At 44.6% G+C, this 16822-nt stretch overlaps 2 protein-coding genes across 2 annotated transcripts; both read right to left on the reverse strand.

Annotated features, from left to right (window-relative positions):
- Window positions 1–16: 16 nt before the first annotated feature.
- On the reverse strand, window positions 17–8158 carry filip1b (filamin A interacting protein 1b). The gene is made up of 5 exons (XM_062043647.1): window positions 7696–8158; window positions 7348–7521; window positions 6394–6572; window positions 3715–6319; window positions 17–360 (listed from the first exon to the last, which is right to left on the reverse strand). The coding sequence occupies exons 1-5, from the start codon at window positions 7909–7911 to the stop codon at window positions 181–183; spliced, it is 3354 nt and encodes a 1117-aa protein (XP_061899631.1). The 5' UTR covers window positions 7912–8158; the 3' UTR covers window positions 17–180.
- A 5634-nt stretch (window positions 8159–13792) lies between these two features.
- Window positions 13793–16767, reverse strand: LOC133647902 (lactoylglutathione lyase-like). Its single transcript, XM_062043648.1, has 6 exons — window positions 16542–16767; window positions 16377–16459; window positions 16149–16289; window positions 15332–15399; window positions 15166–15255; window positions 13793–15101 (listed from the first exon to the last, which is right to left on the reverse strand). Exons 1-6 carry the CDS (start codon window positions 16608–16610, stop codon window positions 15007–15009), a joined length of 546 nt encoding a protein of 181 aa, XP_061899632.1. The 5' UTR covers window positions 16611–16767; the 3' UTR covers window positions 13793–15006.
- Window positions 16768–16822: the final 55 nt, after the last annotated feature.

Consider the following 16822-nt stretch of genomic DNA (forward strand, 5'->3'; position numbering starts at 1 on the left):
ATTTGGAAATAGTCATCAAACAGTGTGCCTGCAAACCTAAAAGTGACAGATGGGATTAAAAAAGTTAATATTTACTGCCAGAGATTTTATATACATCCACATTTCATATTAAACACTGCTGTAAAGTGTCTAAATATTCAGCAGATCGCCAATCACACTCCAAGAGAACGCCATGATGCTTCAGCTTTCACCTTCGTGTGCAGAAGGCTCCTTCCTCACTTTGATTTTCAGTAGATGACTCTCACGTGACTCTGACCTCGCTGCCGTGGAGACTCCTGGCACTTTGCTACTGACTGTCAAAGCCTTTGACAAGGGGAGGCACGTAGTGGTAGTCCGAGTTGACTGAAGCTCCCGAGCAGGCTGGAAGAAGAAACACGTGATGAAACATAATGAAACGCAATGAAATACGTGATGACGCACAATGCTGAAACATAATTAAAACTATGATGGAACAATAGGGCTCAGATGGTAGAGCGTCCGTCCAAAAACTTGAGGGTTCTTGGTACGAATGCAGTTTGCACCATCCCAGTCACTGCTGTTGTGTCCTTGGGCAAGCCACTTCACCGACCTTGCCACCAGTACAAGACAATGGTGTATAAATGTGAACGAATGTTTGGTGGTGGTAGGAGAGGCCGTTGGCGCAAATTCGCAGCCACGCTTTCGTCAGTCTACCCCAGGGCAGCAACAAATGTAGCTTACCACCATCAATGTGTGACTGTGGAGTGGATTAATGATAGATTCTCAGTGTCACGTGCTGTCAGTGTCAGAAAAACGTGCTATATAACTTTAATCCATTATTAATATTATTATTATTATTACATGATGAAACACATGATGAAATACAATGAAATGTGATAAACACGTGATGTCCTGGTTTTCCCAAAGTAAAGCTACTTTAAGAAAATTGTGAAAAAGCGCCACATAAACATACTTCATGCATTCATTCATTGAACACAACGAAACAAGAGATGAAACTCATGATGAAACACGTGATAATACACGTGATGAGACATAAGGAAACACGTGATGAAACATGAAAGAAGTGATGAAACACAATGAAACGTGATGAAACAAATGATGAAAAACATTGAGAAATGTGATGAAAAAACGTGATAAAACATAATGAAACACGTGATAAAATACATGACGAAACAAACGAAAAACATTGAGAAATGTGATGAAAAAACGTGATAAAACATAATGAAACACGTGATAAAATACATGACGAAACAAACGAAAAACATTGAGAAATGTGATGAAAAAACGTGATAAAACATAATGAAACATGTGATAAAATACATGACGAAACAAATGAAAAACATTGCGAAACGTGATGAAAAATGTGACAAAACACGTAATGAAACACAATGAAACACATGATGAAATACATGATGAAACATAATGAAACAAGTGATAAAACACGATTAAACGTGATGAAACAATGAAACATGATTAAACACATGATAAAATACGTGCTGAAACACATGATGAAACATGATGAAATACAATGAAACATGTGATGAACATGTGACGAAACGTGAACACGAGAAGAAACAAAATGAAATACATGATGTAAAAACGTGATGAGACATAGGAAACAGAGGATGAAATGCATCATGAAACACATGGTGAAACACACAATACATCCATCCATCCATCCATCCATCCATCTTCTTCCGCTTATCCGAGGTCGGGTCGCGGGGGCAGCAGCCTAAGCAGGGAAGCCCAGACTTCACTCTCCCCAGCCACTTTGTCCAGCTCTTCCCGGGGGATCCCGAAGCGTTCCCAGGCCAGCCGGGAGACATAGTCTTCCCAACGTGTCCTGGGTCTGCCCCGTGGCCTCGTACTGGTCGGACGCGCCCTAAACACCTCCCTAGGGAGGCGTTCGGGTGGCATCCTGACCAGATGCCCGAACCACCTCATCTGGCTCCTCTCGATGTGGAGGAGCAGCGGCTTTACTTTGAGCTCTCCCCGGATGGCAGAGCTTCTTACCCTATCTCTAAGGGAGAGCCCCGCCACCCGGCGGAGGAAACTAATTTCGGCCGCTTGTACCCGTGATCTTGTCCTTTCGGTCATAACCCAAAGCTCATGACCATAGGTGAGGATGGGAACGTAGATCGACCGGTAAATTGAGAGCTTTGCCTTCCGGCTCAGCTCCTTCTTCACCACAACGGATCGATACAGCGTCCGCATTACTGAAGACGCCGCACCGATCCGCCTGTTGATCTCACGATCCACTCTTCCCTCACTCGTGAACAAGACTCCGAGGTACTTGAACTCCTCCACTTGTGGCAGGGTCTCCTCCGCAACCCGGAGATGGCACTCCACCCTTTTCCGGGCGAGAACCATGGACTCGGATTTGGAGGTGCTGATTCTCATCCCAGTCGCTTCACACTCAGCTGCGAACCGATCCAGTGAGAGCTGAAGATCCTGGCCGGATGAAGCCATCAGGGCCACATCATCTGCAAAAAGCAGAGACCTAATCCTGCAGCCACCAAACCAGATCCCCTCAACGCCTTGACTGCGCCTAGAAATTCTGTCCATAAAAGTTATGAACAGAATCGGTGACAAAGGGCAGCCTTGGCGGAGTCCAACCCTCACTGGGAACGTGTCCGACTTACTGCCGGCAATGCGGACCAAACTCTACCCTCTCGTCCACCGGGTTGAACTCCAACATGCAGGCTCTGAGCCGGGGGGCAACAAGAATTGCCACCCCAGCCCGTCGCCTCTCACTGCCGGCAACGCCAGAGTAGAAGAGAGTCCAGCCCCTCTCGAGAGAACTGGTTCCAGAGCCCTTGCTGTGCGTCGAAGTGAGTCCGACTATGTCTAGCCGGAACTTCTATACCTCGCGCACTAGCTCAGGCTCCTTCCCCCCCAGCGAGGTGACGTTCCACGTCCCAAGAGCTAGCTTCTGTAGCCGAGGATCGGACCGCCAAGTGCCCTGCCTTCGGCTGCCGCCCAGCTCACAATGTACCCGACCTCTACGGCCCCTCCCATGAGTGGTGAGCCCATTGGAGGGGTGCCCCACGTTGCCTCTTCGGGCTGTGCCCGGCCAGGCCCCATGGGGGCAGGCCCGGCCACCAGGCGCTCGCCATCGTGCCCCAACTCCGGGCCTGGCTCCAGAGGGGGGCCCCGGTGACCCGCGTCCGGGCGAGGGAAATCTGAGTCTTTGTTGTTTCATTCCCATAGAAGTCTTCGAGCTGCTCTTTGTCTGATCCCTCCCCTAGGACCAGTTTGTCTTGGGAGACTCTACCAGGGGGCATAAAGTCCCCGGACAACATAGCTCCTAGGATCATTGGGACACGCAAACTCCTCTACCACGGTAAGGTGGCAGCTCAGTACAATACATGATAAAATATGTGATGGAACTTGGATGAAACACATAAGGAAACACGTGACGCAACACATGACGCAACATGTGAGGAAACACATGATGAAACACGTAATGAAAAATGTGATGAAATATGTGATCAAACATGATAAAACACGTGCTGAACACATGACGAAACACGTGATGAAACACATGATGAAACACGTGTTGAAACACATGACGAATCACGTGTTGAAACATAATTAAAAAACAATGAAACACATGATGAGACACATGACGAAAAACAGGATGAAACAATGAAACACAATAAAACACGTGATGAAACACATCAACGTAGCGCTGTCAGTGTTAAAGATGGAATAGTAAAAAAACGTATCCCTCACCGCAGACTGTGTTGGCCTGCACGTTGCCGAGGTGACAGGCGTGATGGTTAAGCTGCTGGTCATTTTGCTCCCACTTGAGGGTTGGTGGGGGGAGCGCAGGACTGTCCCCATAGGAATCTCACGGTTGTCCAAGGGCCTCAGATGGATGTGAATTTTGTTGTCCTCTGTTGTCACAATGTTGTTGTAATTTCTGACCGACGCGGTGCCCGAGGACATTCCACAACCTTCTGGTGAAGCATGTGCTTCTGTTATGGGGCTTGTGCTGACTGTAATGATGGACACCGCAGGCTGGCGATCCTCAGAATTACTTTTATTAGGACTTTTTGCTCTAGAAATGGTTGTTATAGTAACCGGTGACATGGCTCGATCAGGCATGTCGCAGGCTTTGGGTTCTGCCGTCACACCTGTGGCTTTTGGAAAGATGGTTATGCGAGGTTTCTGAAGGCCAAGAGTTGGGATGATGGTGGTACTGGAGAAGAAGTCCTCAGCTCGTGGCCTGGTGATCTCCAAGGTGGCGATACTGTTGGTAGGGTCAGGGGTCACCCGAATGTGAAGCGGCTGGCCTGACTTTTGGGATGTGGACACCACAGTAGAGGGAAGTATTACCCTCCCGGGAGTGGTGCTCTTGACAGGGATGGCCTCTCTCTTCTTCATCCACGGTATCCAGGACTTCTTGGCCTGAGCTTCTGCCAACGCTGGCGGGTAACGTTCTAAAACGCTGGGCTGTTTAAGACCCTGCTGCCTTAGATTGTTCATAAGGTGTTTCTCTTCCAGGACTGACTTTCGGATGAAGCCCGCCGCTGTGTCATCATCAACAGACTCACTGGCCAACACGTCAGTCTGCACAGCCGTGGACGTAAGTGCAGCGTCCACCATCCTCCTTCCATTCATTCCGGGCCTCAAGGCACGACTATATCTCCTGTTGGCTTCCAGTTCCTGGCTGAGGTTGGTCACTTCTTGACTGGTACTCATTCTCCTTTCCTGCTCCTCCAGTAACCTTTGCTGAAGGATGGAATAATCTACCTGCAGCTGGGCAAGCTGATCCTCCTTGGTCATCAGCTCATGGATTTTCTCTTTCAAGGCCTGAATATCCACCTCTAGATCTCTGCTCTTTGCCTCTTCCTTTTTGCAACGCATTCTTAGCTCGACCTCCGAACCCGTGACCGCTCCTTTGTCTACAGCTTTGCTCCTGACCATCTGACTTTTCATTTCTTCTACAAGTTTGGAGAGGGAGTTGGCTTTGTCCTGTTCAGACCTGAACTTTTTTTCCAGCAGGTCATATTCATCCTCTGTCTTCATTAAATCACCCCGTACAACCTCCAGTTGCTTGAGGCGGCTCCTGAGGCTGCCAACTTCTAGTGTAAGCTCTTTTATTCTGTTATCATCATCCAATTGTTTATTTGTCCTCGCCCTCTCCGTCTCCTCCAGCTTGTCCATTGTTTCTTTCATCCCACACAACTTCCTGTTCAGCTGCCGACAGGTCTCCTCCTCGCTTGTCAGTTTACTTTTTAATTTGTCTTTCTCCTCAGTCATACTTGTTACTTTGAGCTCCATCTCAGATTTGACTTTGAGAAGTTTTTTGCTCTCTTCAATCAGCTTCTCTGTGACCTCCATAACTTTACATTGCTCTGCTTTGTATTTTGTACTTAAATCTTTACTTTTCTGCTCTTCCTGTTTCAATTTGTTTGCCATATTTTTCCTTTCATTTGCCAAAATGACAGTGAAGGACTTGAGCTTCATGAGATCATCTTTGAGGATCATCTCTGCCCTCCCAAACTTTGCCTCCACAGACTCCAGTTCTTTGAGTCGTTCCTTTATCCTCTGCAGCTCGTCGGCCAGTTCTGTCACAACATGTTTCTCTTTCTCCAGGTTTGTGCAGAGCATGGAACAATCTGTCTGGCTCCTGCTAAAAGCACCTTCAAGTTTCTTTAGGTCAACCATTCTCTTGTGCAGCTTGTCCACTTCTAGCCTTAGCTCCCTGCTGACATTCACCTCATCCTGCAGCCTCTTTCGAAGCTCCCTGCACTGAGTCTCCATCTTGGTTAACTCCTCATCTTTGCCTTCTATCTCCAGCACCTTCTTCCGGAGAGTTTCCAGCTCAGCCATAAGGGAGGAACTCCCACACTCACCTTTGCTGATTTTTTCTCTTAGCTCCTGCAACTCCTCCTCAGATTTCTGCAGAAGCTTGTTGCTTTCCTCCAGCTCTTCAATCTTGCCCTCAAGTCCAGATAGCCTCAATCGCAGATGTCGGCTTTGTGACTCTTGGTTGGAAAGTTTAGCGGTCATCTCCTCATGCTCCAGTTTAGATGTGGCCACTCTGTGCTCCAATTCGGCCTCAAGCTTGAGGACCTTCTGGCTGTCTTTGTTGGCAGCGTCAGTGACTGCTGCCAACCGCTGCTCTTTTTCTTGTGACTTCTGAGCAAGCTCTTGGACCTTCTTGCTCTGCAGGGCCAGCTGCTCCATGTGAAGCTGCCGCTCGTCCACCAACATGAGGGCAAATGACTTGAGCTTGACCAACTCCGCACTGATCATCTCCAGGCGTTTGCTATGCTCTTTTTCCTTACGAGTTTGGTAGGCCTTTTCCTGCTCTAGCAGGTTTTTGAGCCTGGAAACGTGTGCAATAAGAAGGTTTAAGATGAGGTACATGCCGGACCAATGCAATGTCTTTTCAGCGCTCACCTCTCTCTCTCCTGTTCCAACAGGTTGGTGAAGTCGTCACTTTTGTTGATGAAGTCGGCGTGCTTGCACTTTTCGCCATCAAGCTCCATGACGGTGCGGCGATGACATTTCTCGGCCAGCAGCAGCTGCTCCAACATGCGGCGGTACGTCTCTTTCTGTTTGTCCTCAAGGCGCTCCAGCTGAGTACAGACATGGAAGTTTAACATTTCAGACCTCCCAACATCGCATTGCGTTCCTACTCGCAGTGACGTGTATGCACTAAAAGATGGCCAATCAAATGTTTCCAGAATTTCTTCAAAGAGCAAACAAATAACAAACGTGCCATGTTTCATTTAGAAAACAGCACTTTCCTAGCCCTGAATGCAAATTAAAAATACCAAACATGCTATAAACAATGCTATGAACCAGGAAATGACACTATAGACTGGCCCATGAGTTCATTTCTAAAACTTGAAAGAGACTTAAACATTTTTGCAGCAGACTACTAAAAACACTACAGCGTTGTGATGTTAATGATCTTTGACTAGATTTTTTGCAGTAGGTCCCTTAAACACAGCAGAGTGCTATACTGTTGAATACAACGGGCTATTTATTTTAGAATTTTGTAACTCTGGCAGACAAAAATTAAGTGTCCACTGCAGACGAAACTGGTCCTCAGGAATATACAAAATTAAATTACTACTGAGAGAGAAGACCTTTCTGGAAATGTGTCTCCAAAACGAATTTAGCTGAATAACTTTGCTATAAAATGTACCAAAGTACCACCTCGCATTCTTTCATTTTTAGTATGCAGCCCTCAGTGGAAAAAGTTTGGTCACCACTGCTATACATGCTCCATATACATGCATGCTACGCTAAGTTTTTCTTCTCAGGAGTTTGTTTCTTCATGGAAAACACAACAATTGCTAACCGTAATCTTAGTAATATAAGGTAAGTATAAGGTTTTACTTTCACCTCGGCCATCGGCTTCTCGTACACGTCGTCCATACAGCCGCCGTCGTGGGTTACCAAGCCGTCCCTCTGCAGGGCATGCAGTGCCTTGGCAGGAATGGCTGATCCATAATGACATTCCAACTTCTCCACTCGGTTTTTCTCTGACCTCAGCAGGCTGATGATGTCCTCTCGGGCCTGTCCACATGCATAAAACCTCTTACATGTCCAGAAAGCGTTAACGCCTATTAACTTTGACCACCAGAGGAAGCTGTTTCCTCTATTCTAGTTTACGTTCTCACTGGCAGTAAAGAACATGTGTAAATTAATTACTGCATATATTAATGTCAGCAAAGGGTAAAGAAGGCCCACCTGAACTTCCCCCTCCATGATTCCCAGCAGCTGGACCAAATCATTCTTAGACAAATTCATTTTTGACATCTTTCTGTGCTTCTCCTCTTGCTGGACTTTGGCCTTTCTCTTCTTAGGCTGTGCTGTACTTTCCTCTTCCAGTTCCTTGAAGCCTTTACATTTTGCCTTCACATGTCCGTCATCTTGCTTGTCCATGTTGCACTTCCTGGCTCGCATGTTGGCCTGGCGGAGGGGAAAAAGACGGCGTCAAACCATCGTGAAATAAATGAAGTGTGGTGTCAACAACAGAAGACTTGTGGAACTCCTCCAGTCCTTTTCTTGACTGAACATGAGTCATGATCTACTTCCAGATGACAGAGATGACATCAAGTCCAGCGGGGGGGTCAGCTGATGTCCCGGATGAAAGCAGCTGATGACTCAGCCTAAGAGAATCCTGGCAGTGTCAATGTTGCTGCTGCCTGTTATTAATAGGTGCTCAGGGGCGCAATGGTCACACATGGGGGGGGACACATTGGGAGGTTGGAAAGAAAAAACACAACATTCCTACAACTATTTGAGGAACATTTGAGTGTTTTACTATGAAATGATGCCTTCCGCATGAGGAGATTGTGAATAGAACTGAATGTGGTCAAGGTAAGCAACAGCTTGTGGCTTGATTCCTGTAAACTCTGCAAAAACCCCAATAGCAACAGCTATGATTGACAAGGTGACATTTCTACGGGATGTACTATCATCTGAAGACAAGTTAAGTCAAGCATTCACACAGAGGAATCTTATGTTAGCATATTTAGCTTGTTAGCCAATGTGCACGGGACAGAACTTCTGTTTTTGTCATCATTGAAACTGGCGTCCATACCGAGTTACAGCCTCATCATTATCATCATCCTCATCACAATCTTTAAGTGTTTTCAAAAGTTCATTTGTCACACAGTCTGCATCTAGAGATGTCCGATAATCCAATATTGTCCAACTCTTAATTACCGATTCCGATACCAACCGATACGATATATACAGTTGTGGAATTAACACATTACTATGCCTAATTTTGTTGTGATGCCCCGCTGGATGCATTAAACAAAGTAACAAGGTTTTCCAAAATAAGAGAACAACTTCAACTCAAGTTATGGAAAAAAAAAGTGCCAACATGGCACTGCCATATTCATTAATGAAGTCACAAAGTGCATTATTTTTTTTGACATGCCTCAAAACAGCATCCTGGAATTTGGGAATTGCTCTCCCTGAGATAATTTTAATACCCACTACAACTATGGGAAATACTTTTCTTTGACTTTCACAAAGTGCATTATTTTTAATTTGTTTTAAACATGCCTCAAAACAACAGCTACAAAAACAATGAAGGCAAACAGCTTCAGTCCAGAGTATACTAGAGTAATAAAGTAAACAATAACATAGTCCTCCTTAAATAGACTGCCTGGTATACTGTATAACAGGAAATTATAAACTGGGCTCAATCTGCCCTGCTCTAACGTATTTGTATGAGTAACACAAATGTGCTGCAAGCTAGTGGTGAGTGCTTGAAGTGGCCTAGCAGTCAGCCAGAGCTTCTGAAATGCTGCGTTGAGACAGGGCACCTCTGTTCACTGCAAGCTGCTTTCGGTGTTTGGTTTTCATCCATCTACCACTTGTATTCATCGTGTATCTCCTTATGATTCTTGAAGAGGTGGGAGATCAAATTGCTTGTATTAAAGGAAGACGTCTTGGTTCCTCCTCGCATAACCAACTTTTTGCAGTCATTGCAAATTGCCAGTTTTTTATCCGTCAGACACACTTTAAAATAATCCCAAACCATAGACATGGTGTCGTTAGTCATTCACCGTGCGAGCTCGCTTGTTAGCCACGGCTACAGCACCGGCAACAACACACTCTTGTTGTTGTTATGCTACGCTCGCAGCGGTTTGATGAGGTCATCAAGCGTCGCCAGTAAACCTCTCATGCTGCAGTCGTCAACTCCTGTGTTGTGTGTGAGAGACAAGAGGGGAGGGGGGAGGGGCTGCTGACTGGAAGACGCAACTGCTCTGTACTGCTCCCTACGTCTGTGTTTACCGGACATGTACCGCTCCTTACAGCGGCATTTTAAAAAGTCATTAATTTTACTTTTTGAAACCGATACTGATAATTTCCGATATTACATTTTAAAGCATTAATCGGCCGATAATATCGGCCGGCCGATATTAGCGGACATCTCTATCTGCATCCCAACAAAATCAACGGGTCAGTTGATTTTGAGTAAGCACACCATTTCTGTTGGCATAGCTAGGCTCCAAGCTCCACATTTCCGGCGTCAATTCACACCGGTCCTGACTCTCTCCGCTTCCGTCTGTTCCAAAGTTTTACCCTCTCTTCGTGCTCTCTAAGCTTCTAGAAGCAGTAGTTCATCCTCCGTATATTCAGCTCCAAAAAGATAAGATTGAGAATCCTCAATTGTCCAAAAACAGTCATCTTTGTCGTCTATTATGAAGTCTGCCATGATTAGAACATACACGCCTTTGTTGCCGTAAGTAGAACAAACATTTGCTGCTGGAAGTAGGAAGTGCGTTGCTATGGTCATTGAAATAAATGCACCCAGGAAATAAGTGTCTGGTAATGCTTAAAATACGGTAAATATTGTACATATTGTTATGAATGTGTCTGTATTACATTATATATATACTTGTAGTGTGTATACAAAACGTTGATGGAGGGTTTTGAATTTGTTTTAGAGGGCTTTGAAGGCTATATTGATGACTCCCATAAGCCGTATTTTGCAAGCGTTTTTTTAAATCTTTACAATCCCCCCCAAAAAAGACGTGTGTTCTTGTCTCTCATATCCATCCATCCATTTTCTACCGCTTATTCCCTTCGGGGTCGCGGGGGGCGCTGGAGCCTATCTCAGCTACAATCGGGCGGAAGGCGGGGTACACCCTGGACAAGTCGCCACCTCATCGCAGTTGTCTCTCATAATGATTGTAAATGATAGGTAACATTTTTGGAATTTTGCCTATCAATCGGCCAAACTCAATCAGCCATTAAAGGTAATGCCTTGTTGCTCCGCCCTTAGTCACCAGATCAAGAGGCTGACAAACGGAGCTGAGGACAGGAAATGGCAGACAGAAAACAGGAACTGACCAAAGGAAGAGTTTGTTAGGATCCAGGCCATGAGACCATTATTGCTTGCCTGTCCATTCAAAGGACAACGTAAAGACATAGTTGGCAATGTCAATTGCTAAGGAATCAAACATTTAAATCTGATTGGCTAGCAGGTTTGATCCTTCAGCAAGTTTTATATGAGCTGTGGACATCACTACTTTTTTGTGCTGTCATGGCAACGATCTCTATGGCGGCAAACACCTCAACTACCCTGAAACTCCACCCTCAGCCCCGCATCCTGATGACTGAGCCGAATTAGCAGCGTGATCTCATGCTCTCATTTCATTGGTCGTCCTTCAGCTGTTGCTCACAACTCAACTTATAGTTGCACTGGAAACCACATGCTAACTTGTCTTTTCAGTGGACCACAGTAACTACACACACATGCACATGCACCCACACGCACACACACACACACACACAACTAGTGCAAAAGTCGACTAGTGCAAAAGTAGTACGAAAACAAGATAATACAATAAAAGTCAGTCTTAAATCCATGTTGCAGATTCATGTTGAGCTTGTCATATAAAGGTAAAAATAAGTTAACCTTCATTCAGACAAGCCCTGGTGTGATGAGTATATTGTCTTGCATGTGTTTATTTTCAGTACAGTACAGACTTTCATGCTTACAATTGTTACTTACAACTGTGCACATTATTGGATGGTAGCATTTTAACCGCTGGACACGATGATACAGTTTTAATTGCTGGTGAGGATGACAGTGGTCAGTGGCTGTTGGTCATGATCGGGGATCTGTAACATTTTGCATCAAAAGAGCCATTTGGGCCCGTTTCTACCAAATCAAAATCCATTTGGAGCCACAAAACCTATTTGACCACTATATTGAAGAAAAGACTACATTTACAGTTTCCTTTAAAGTTTTGTCGCGTTAGGTTGCTGTCTTGTTATACCACCCCTGTTAGTTTGCATGTTATTTTGTCACTGGTTTAATTTCTAGTTTCTCCCTATAGTTTCCCGGGGTAACGACCCACCCCTGTCGCCACCTGACAATTAATCAAAATCCAACTTTGCTGGACAACTTTGTTTTGTAATCTGTTGTGTTGTCACCAGCATTTGGCAAATTACTTTGAAAAATAAGTGAATTATACTTCATACAGGTATTGAATGTGCTTTGGTGGCTGTATCGCTCCTTGTCCAGAAGAAGGGTATTGTGGGATTACATGATTATCGCTTTATTGTATAGTTGTTAATTACTCCCCCGTAGTAGTTAAAGTTGTGTGTGTGGGTAACGCCGTTATTGTACAACGGCATTATGTCTAACATTGGTTGTCACACATTTCCATTTTTTCAAGATTCTCCATTACTGTTTATATTTTCATGGTTCCGTACTTTTGCTCTATTTTATCTACAAATTGTTTATGCTGCTGATTTAAGGCGAGCTTTGTCATCTCCCACCAAATCCTCATGTGTCGTGTGACATACACCTAAAAAAAGGTCTAACCTTGAATAGCAGCAACGCAGCAAAGGCTGTAATTGGTTGGCTTTTACTACTTGTCTTGTGCTGATGTGATTCAGTCATGAGGCAAATGTCTTCTTTGTTTGCAATTAAAGTATTGTAACACATCACAAGTTCCATTAACATGCAATCCCTCTCTAGTTACCATTGTTTATTAACAAAAAGGAAGCTAACAAGCTAAAATCATGACAAATTAAGTGTAATGGTTTCTCACCAGAAAACACAGCTCCTAGAATTGAATGGCTGATGCAGAACTTTAAAAGACCCATGACGGTGCCAGGATTGAATCGCATCAAGGGAAAGTGTAGTAACTACAGTATATAATATAATATATTATAAAGGAGCCACAGGTTGCAGACCCCTGTTCATGATGACAGCATCTTAACTGTTGTCACGCTGATAGCATCCTAACTGCTATTCACGATGATAGTGTTTTAACTGCTGGTCCTTCCGGATGCCTGGCTTAATGGTGGCCTGCCGGGTCTAGTCCCCGTGTGCGGTCTGTCGTGGCGCCTTGGTGTGTCATGGGGCATGCTGTGGTGTTTCGCAGCGGCCAGCTGCTGGGGTAGTGACGATGTTTGTCTGCATGTCTGTGATCTCCTCTTTCCTTTTTTTCTTCCTTCAGGAAGTGGCGGTTGCTGGATGGTCCATCTCCATTGTTGGCGTCTGTGCAGGGGTGGGGCAGGTGGTTCTTGTGGCCCCCTGCCTGAAAGTCCTGCTGTGGTCGACTTGAGTGGGGCAGCCTAAGACTGGTCCCGCCCTGCTCTCCTGGGAGTGGTTGGGCTCGTGGGGGTCTGGTTGCTTGTGGGGCGAGGCGGTCTTCTTGTCCAGCTGCGGGGAGTAACGTCTTTCTGCCCGCGTGGTGTGTGGTCTCCTGCTTCTCCCTTGCCTTGTCCTCTGCTGGGCGCGTCTGTCTATGGTCTGCCCGGTTCTGGGGTTACTGTTGCTTGCTGGCTGCATAGTGCCGGTGGTCCCTTGTTCCCTGGGTACCACAGCTGTTGTTTTGGGTTGGACTTTCTATGTGGCTGGGGCTGTATTTTGGCTCCCGCACATACTGGGAGACAAAATATACTGTACATGCAAACAAACATACATACATACACATGCACGATTATTCCTACATACGTACGTACATTCATTCATACATACATACATACAAAAAATATGGAGAAAATACAATGAACTGCACTCATGTCACATGACAACAGGAAACCCAAAATAATGTGTGTCCTTGGCCTAATTTAGACAAATGTTTAGAGAAAACTATGCCCAAAACTTTAATTTTTTGTTGTTTACTCTGTGAACCAAAATCGAAACTGCTCTCTTCATCTAAGACGTCCAGCACAAATTTAGGAACACACATTTTAAGGGGAGTTGAGTTCATGAAAACTTTTACTGCACATAACCATTACCAACTGTTCCCAAACAACACACAAGTCATTGTTTTTTGTCAAAATATAAATAGATGCTGTTTTTTTACTGTAGGTAGAGACAATTAATAACATTACAAGGGTGGGGCAAAGAAAAGGCAAACTAAATAAATACATACAATGGAGTGTGGGGTCCCCTAGAGGTAGTTGTAGGGTGTCCCCAGCTAAATGACAGATAGTTAATAGTAATGGACCCTTATTGTGTCCATATGTACACTCTCAGTTACATTAATATTGATATTATACATGTGGGCCCATAGATATGTCATTAGATGTAGCAAGCTACTTTTGCTGTGTAGCTTGCAGTGTAGCTTGCTACAATTCTCCGGGGATGGCCGCCCCTGTAGCTTAGCTACATTTAATCGAGAGTAACTTGTAGCTTAGATTACTACATGTTCCAAGTAGCTTGCCCATCACTGGTATTTGGTGGCAAATCGTCACTTCCCATTTGTGTCTTCTTTCTTGGTTGTGGGGAAAGCGATGTAAAAGTTCTCCACAATTCTCGCAAGTGGAGCAGCCCCATGCAGAACAACAGGGCATTTTTACATGTGGAAATACTAACGAGGAAGCGCCGCAAACACATAGCATCAGCTGTTGGTAGCAGTCAAGGCGCCCTGTAGTCGCGTGATGACTTTTTGACCAATCATTGAGGAGATTGCCTGCAGTTGGGTTGGCCATATACATACCTCTGCTCTGAGCAAACATGCAGGATGTGGTTTCTCCAGAGGCAGGACAAAGTCTGCATTAACTCCCCCCCAAACCCACCCACTTTCACCAGCAGAACCTCCTGGAACAGTGGTTCTCAAACTTTTGCCACCAAGTACCACCTCAGAAAACACTTGACTCTCCAAGTACCACCATAATGACCAACACTAAACTACAGTAGCGTAGTAGGCCTAAATATTCATTAAAAACAAGGCAGAAGTTTATTAAATATTTTTTGGCAATTACACACAGTTTGAACAGTAACTATGTGTTTGATTGTTCAATTAAGTGATTTGGCGTACCACTAGATGGAGCTTGCGTATCGTACCACAGTCTGATAATCACTGTCCTGGAGCATTGAAGTTATCTGACTGCTGATTGAAGGCTTGAAATGAGAGATTTTTTAGCTCCGCCCCTACTTATGCAAACAGTGCATGCTAACTAGCTATTGTAGAACATGAGAATTGTATTAAAGTTTGTTTATTAAACTTCTGAACTATGACAACATTGATTATTACTGTAGTATCAAGCATGTGAAGGATGAGGATGACGCTAAGGTGACAGTAAGGGTGCCATCTTGTTAGGACTTAAGATCTCGATCCAGTAGCCATCAGGATCTTGAATGAAGGCCAACCCCTTCCTCTTCCCTACGAGGAGATACATCATGTCCACGTACACGTCAGTTTTGTCTCCACAAGGACAAGTCCTCACCTGAGTCCGGTTTCTTGATGAAGCTCACTCCTTGGGATTGAAAGTACTGACAAGCAGCGCCAACATCAGGCACAGCGATCCCAATGTGACCTTTTGGAAACACATCATATGATAACAGTATCATGTGACAGGAAGTTGCATTCTGTGCAGGAGCTGCAGTTCTCACCAAAGCCAAGGGGGTCGCTGTTGCCGTTGTGATAAGACAAGTTTGCATTCTTCTCTGACCCCCAGTTACTGACACACACACACACACACACACACACACACACACACACACACACACACACAGTTATGGTAATGATATTTCTGCCATAAGGTTATTGTTTTTTTAATGATACTTCCTGCGACCACAAGAGCAAAGGTGGCCGCATTCAGACAGAAAAATAAAATATTTCTTTGAAATCATCATTTTTTTTCATAGCCACACGAATGCCATGTTTAACTACTCATATGATGTATCTGATATACTTTCTACGGCTGGGCGTAACCCTCTAAATATAGATAAAATGTGAAATTATTCTGTGTTTATATATGATTCATGGGATAAAGTTTTGTGATTGATCGCATGAGCTAAAGAGTTAATTTTGACAGCCCTAATTTTAATATTTATGTAGTTGCTTTTTTGTTATTTAATAATACTGACTTTTCCCTCAAATAATGTGTAGTAGAATGTACTAAGGTACTTTTTTGTAATCTATATTTTATTACATTGTTTTAGATTGTTGCATTTACTTCTAAAAATGTTTTTGTATGAAATACTTTTACTGTGGTCTCATAGTAATAATCAACGAACATAAGTCAAAATGTATCGGTATCAGTATCTGCGATATTATGCCTATATTTAATTAGTATCGAACTGATACCATAATTCCAAGTATAGCCCAACTCGATTTTTTTTCTGGAACATTTTAGTCACCAAACCCAAAGAAATATTGGCGAATTTTTTTTCCCGCCAATATTAGTAAAACAGTTAACTGTTTTACTGTGTCAACTCCAAGGTGGCTCGGCGGGAAAACGTCCACGCTGTCCTGTCTCGGATGTCCTCTGGAATGTCAGCTTTGTCCTCATAGCCCAGGAAGTAGAGGCTGAAGTGCATGGAGGGGAAGTCGATCTTCTGCAGCAACCTGTCGCTCATACAGTACACACACACACACTTACACACACTTTGGCGCTGGGTGTGTGTCTGTGAGTCTTAAAATGTTGGGACTCACGTGAGGCCCAGGACGCGGGTGTAGAAGTCCAGGGAGCGAGCAGGATCTTTGACCCTCAGCATGGTTTGTTGCATCATGTAGTCCTGCACGCAGAATGTGACGTCATAAAAGCAGGGCAGCACAGTGTCGACCCTTAAGCCTAAAAGTAGTCCATTAAGGTGAGACCTTAGTGGCGGGGTCTCCATCCTTGCAGGCTTCAGTCACGAGTTGTTCCGACAAACCTGCAGCGTCCATAACTCTTGTTTGAATCCCTGCCGTGCTGCGTTCCAGTGCAACTGGGAACTCTGCCTTGGTAAATTGCAACTTGTTTTGCAAGCATCATTATGATGATCTTCTTTGCCAAGAAGGAAAGAAAACAGTAATGTGCTTGACAAAAACCAGTGCACCCGAAGGCATCACAAAAGGTGTGGAAGTGAAAGAATGCAACCTGTCTGAACACGCCAATA

Source organism: Entelurus aequoreus, linkage group LG04, assembly GCF_033978785.1.
Source record: "Entelurus aequoreus isolate RoL-2023_Sb linkage group LG04, RoL_Eaeq_v1.1, whole genome shotgun sequence".
NCBI lineage: Eukaryota > Metazoa > Chordata > Actinopteri > Syngnathiformes > Syngnathidae > Entelurus > Entelurus aequoreus.

What these genes read in the sequence shown, in the direction of transcription:
- filip1b (XM_062043647.1), bottom strand. Translation starts at nt 7,911, where the DNA reads ATGCGAGCCAGGAAGTGCAACATGGACAAGCAAGATGACGGACATGTG. An exon ending in ACGAGAAGCCGATGGCCGAG is followed by an intron (nt 6,573 to 7,347) that starts GTGAAAGTAAAA and finishes GTCTGTACTCAG; the next exon opens with CTGGAGCGCCTTGAGGACAA. An exon ending in GCAGGCCAACACAGTCTGCG is followed by an intron (nt 361 to 3,714) that starts GTGAGGGATACG and finishes TTCTTCTTCCAG; the next exon opens with CCTGCTCGGGAGCTTCAGTC.
- LOC133647902 (XM_062043648.1), bottom strand. Translation starts at nt 16,610, where the DNA reads ATGGACGCTGCAGGTTTGTCGGAACAACTCGTGACTGAAGCCTGCAAG. An exon ending in ATGGAGACCCCGCCACTAAG is followed by an intron (nt 16,460 to 16,541) that starts GTCTCACCTTAA and finishes TTCTGCGTGCAG; the next exon opens with GACTACATGATGCAACAAAC. An exon ending in GCCACCTTGGAGTTGACACA is followed by an intron (nt 15,400 to 16,148) that starts GTAAAACAGTTA and finishes TGTGTGTGTCAG; the next exon opens with TAACTGGGGGTCAGAGAAGA.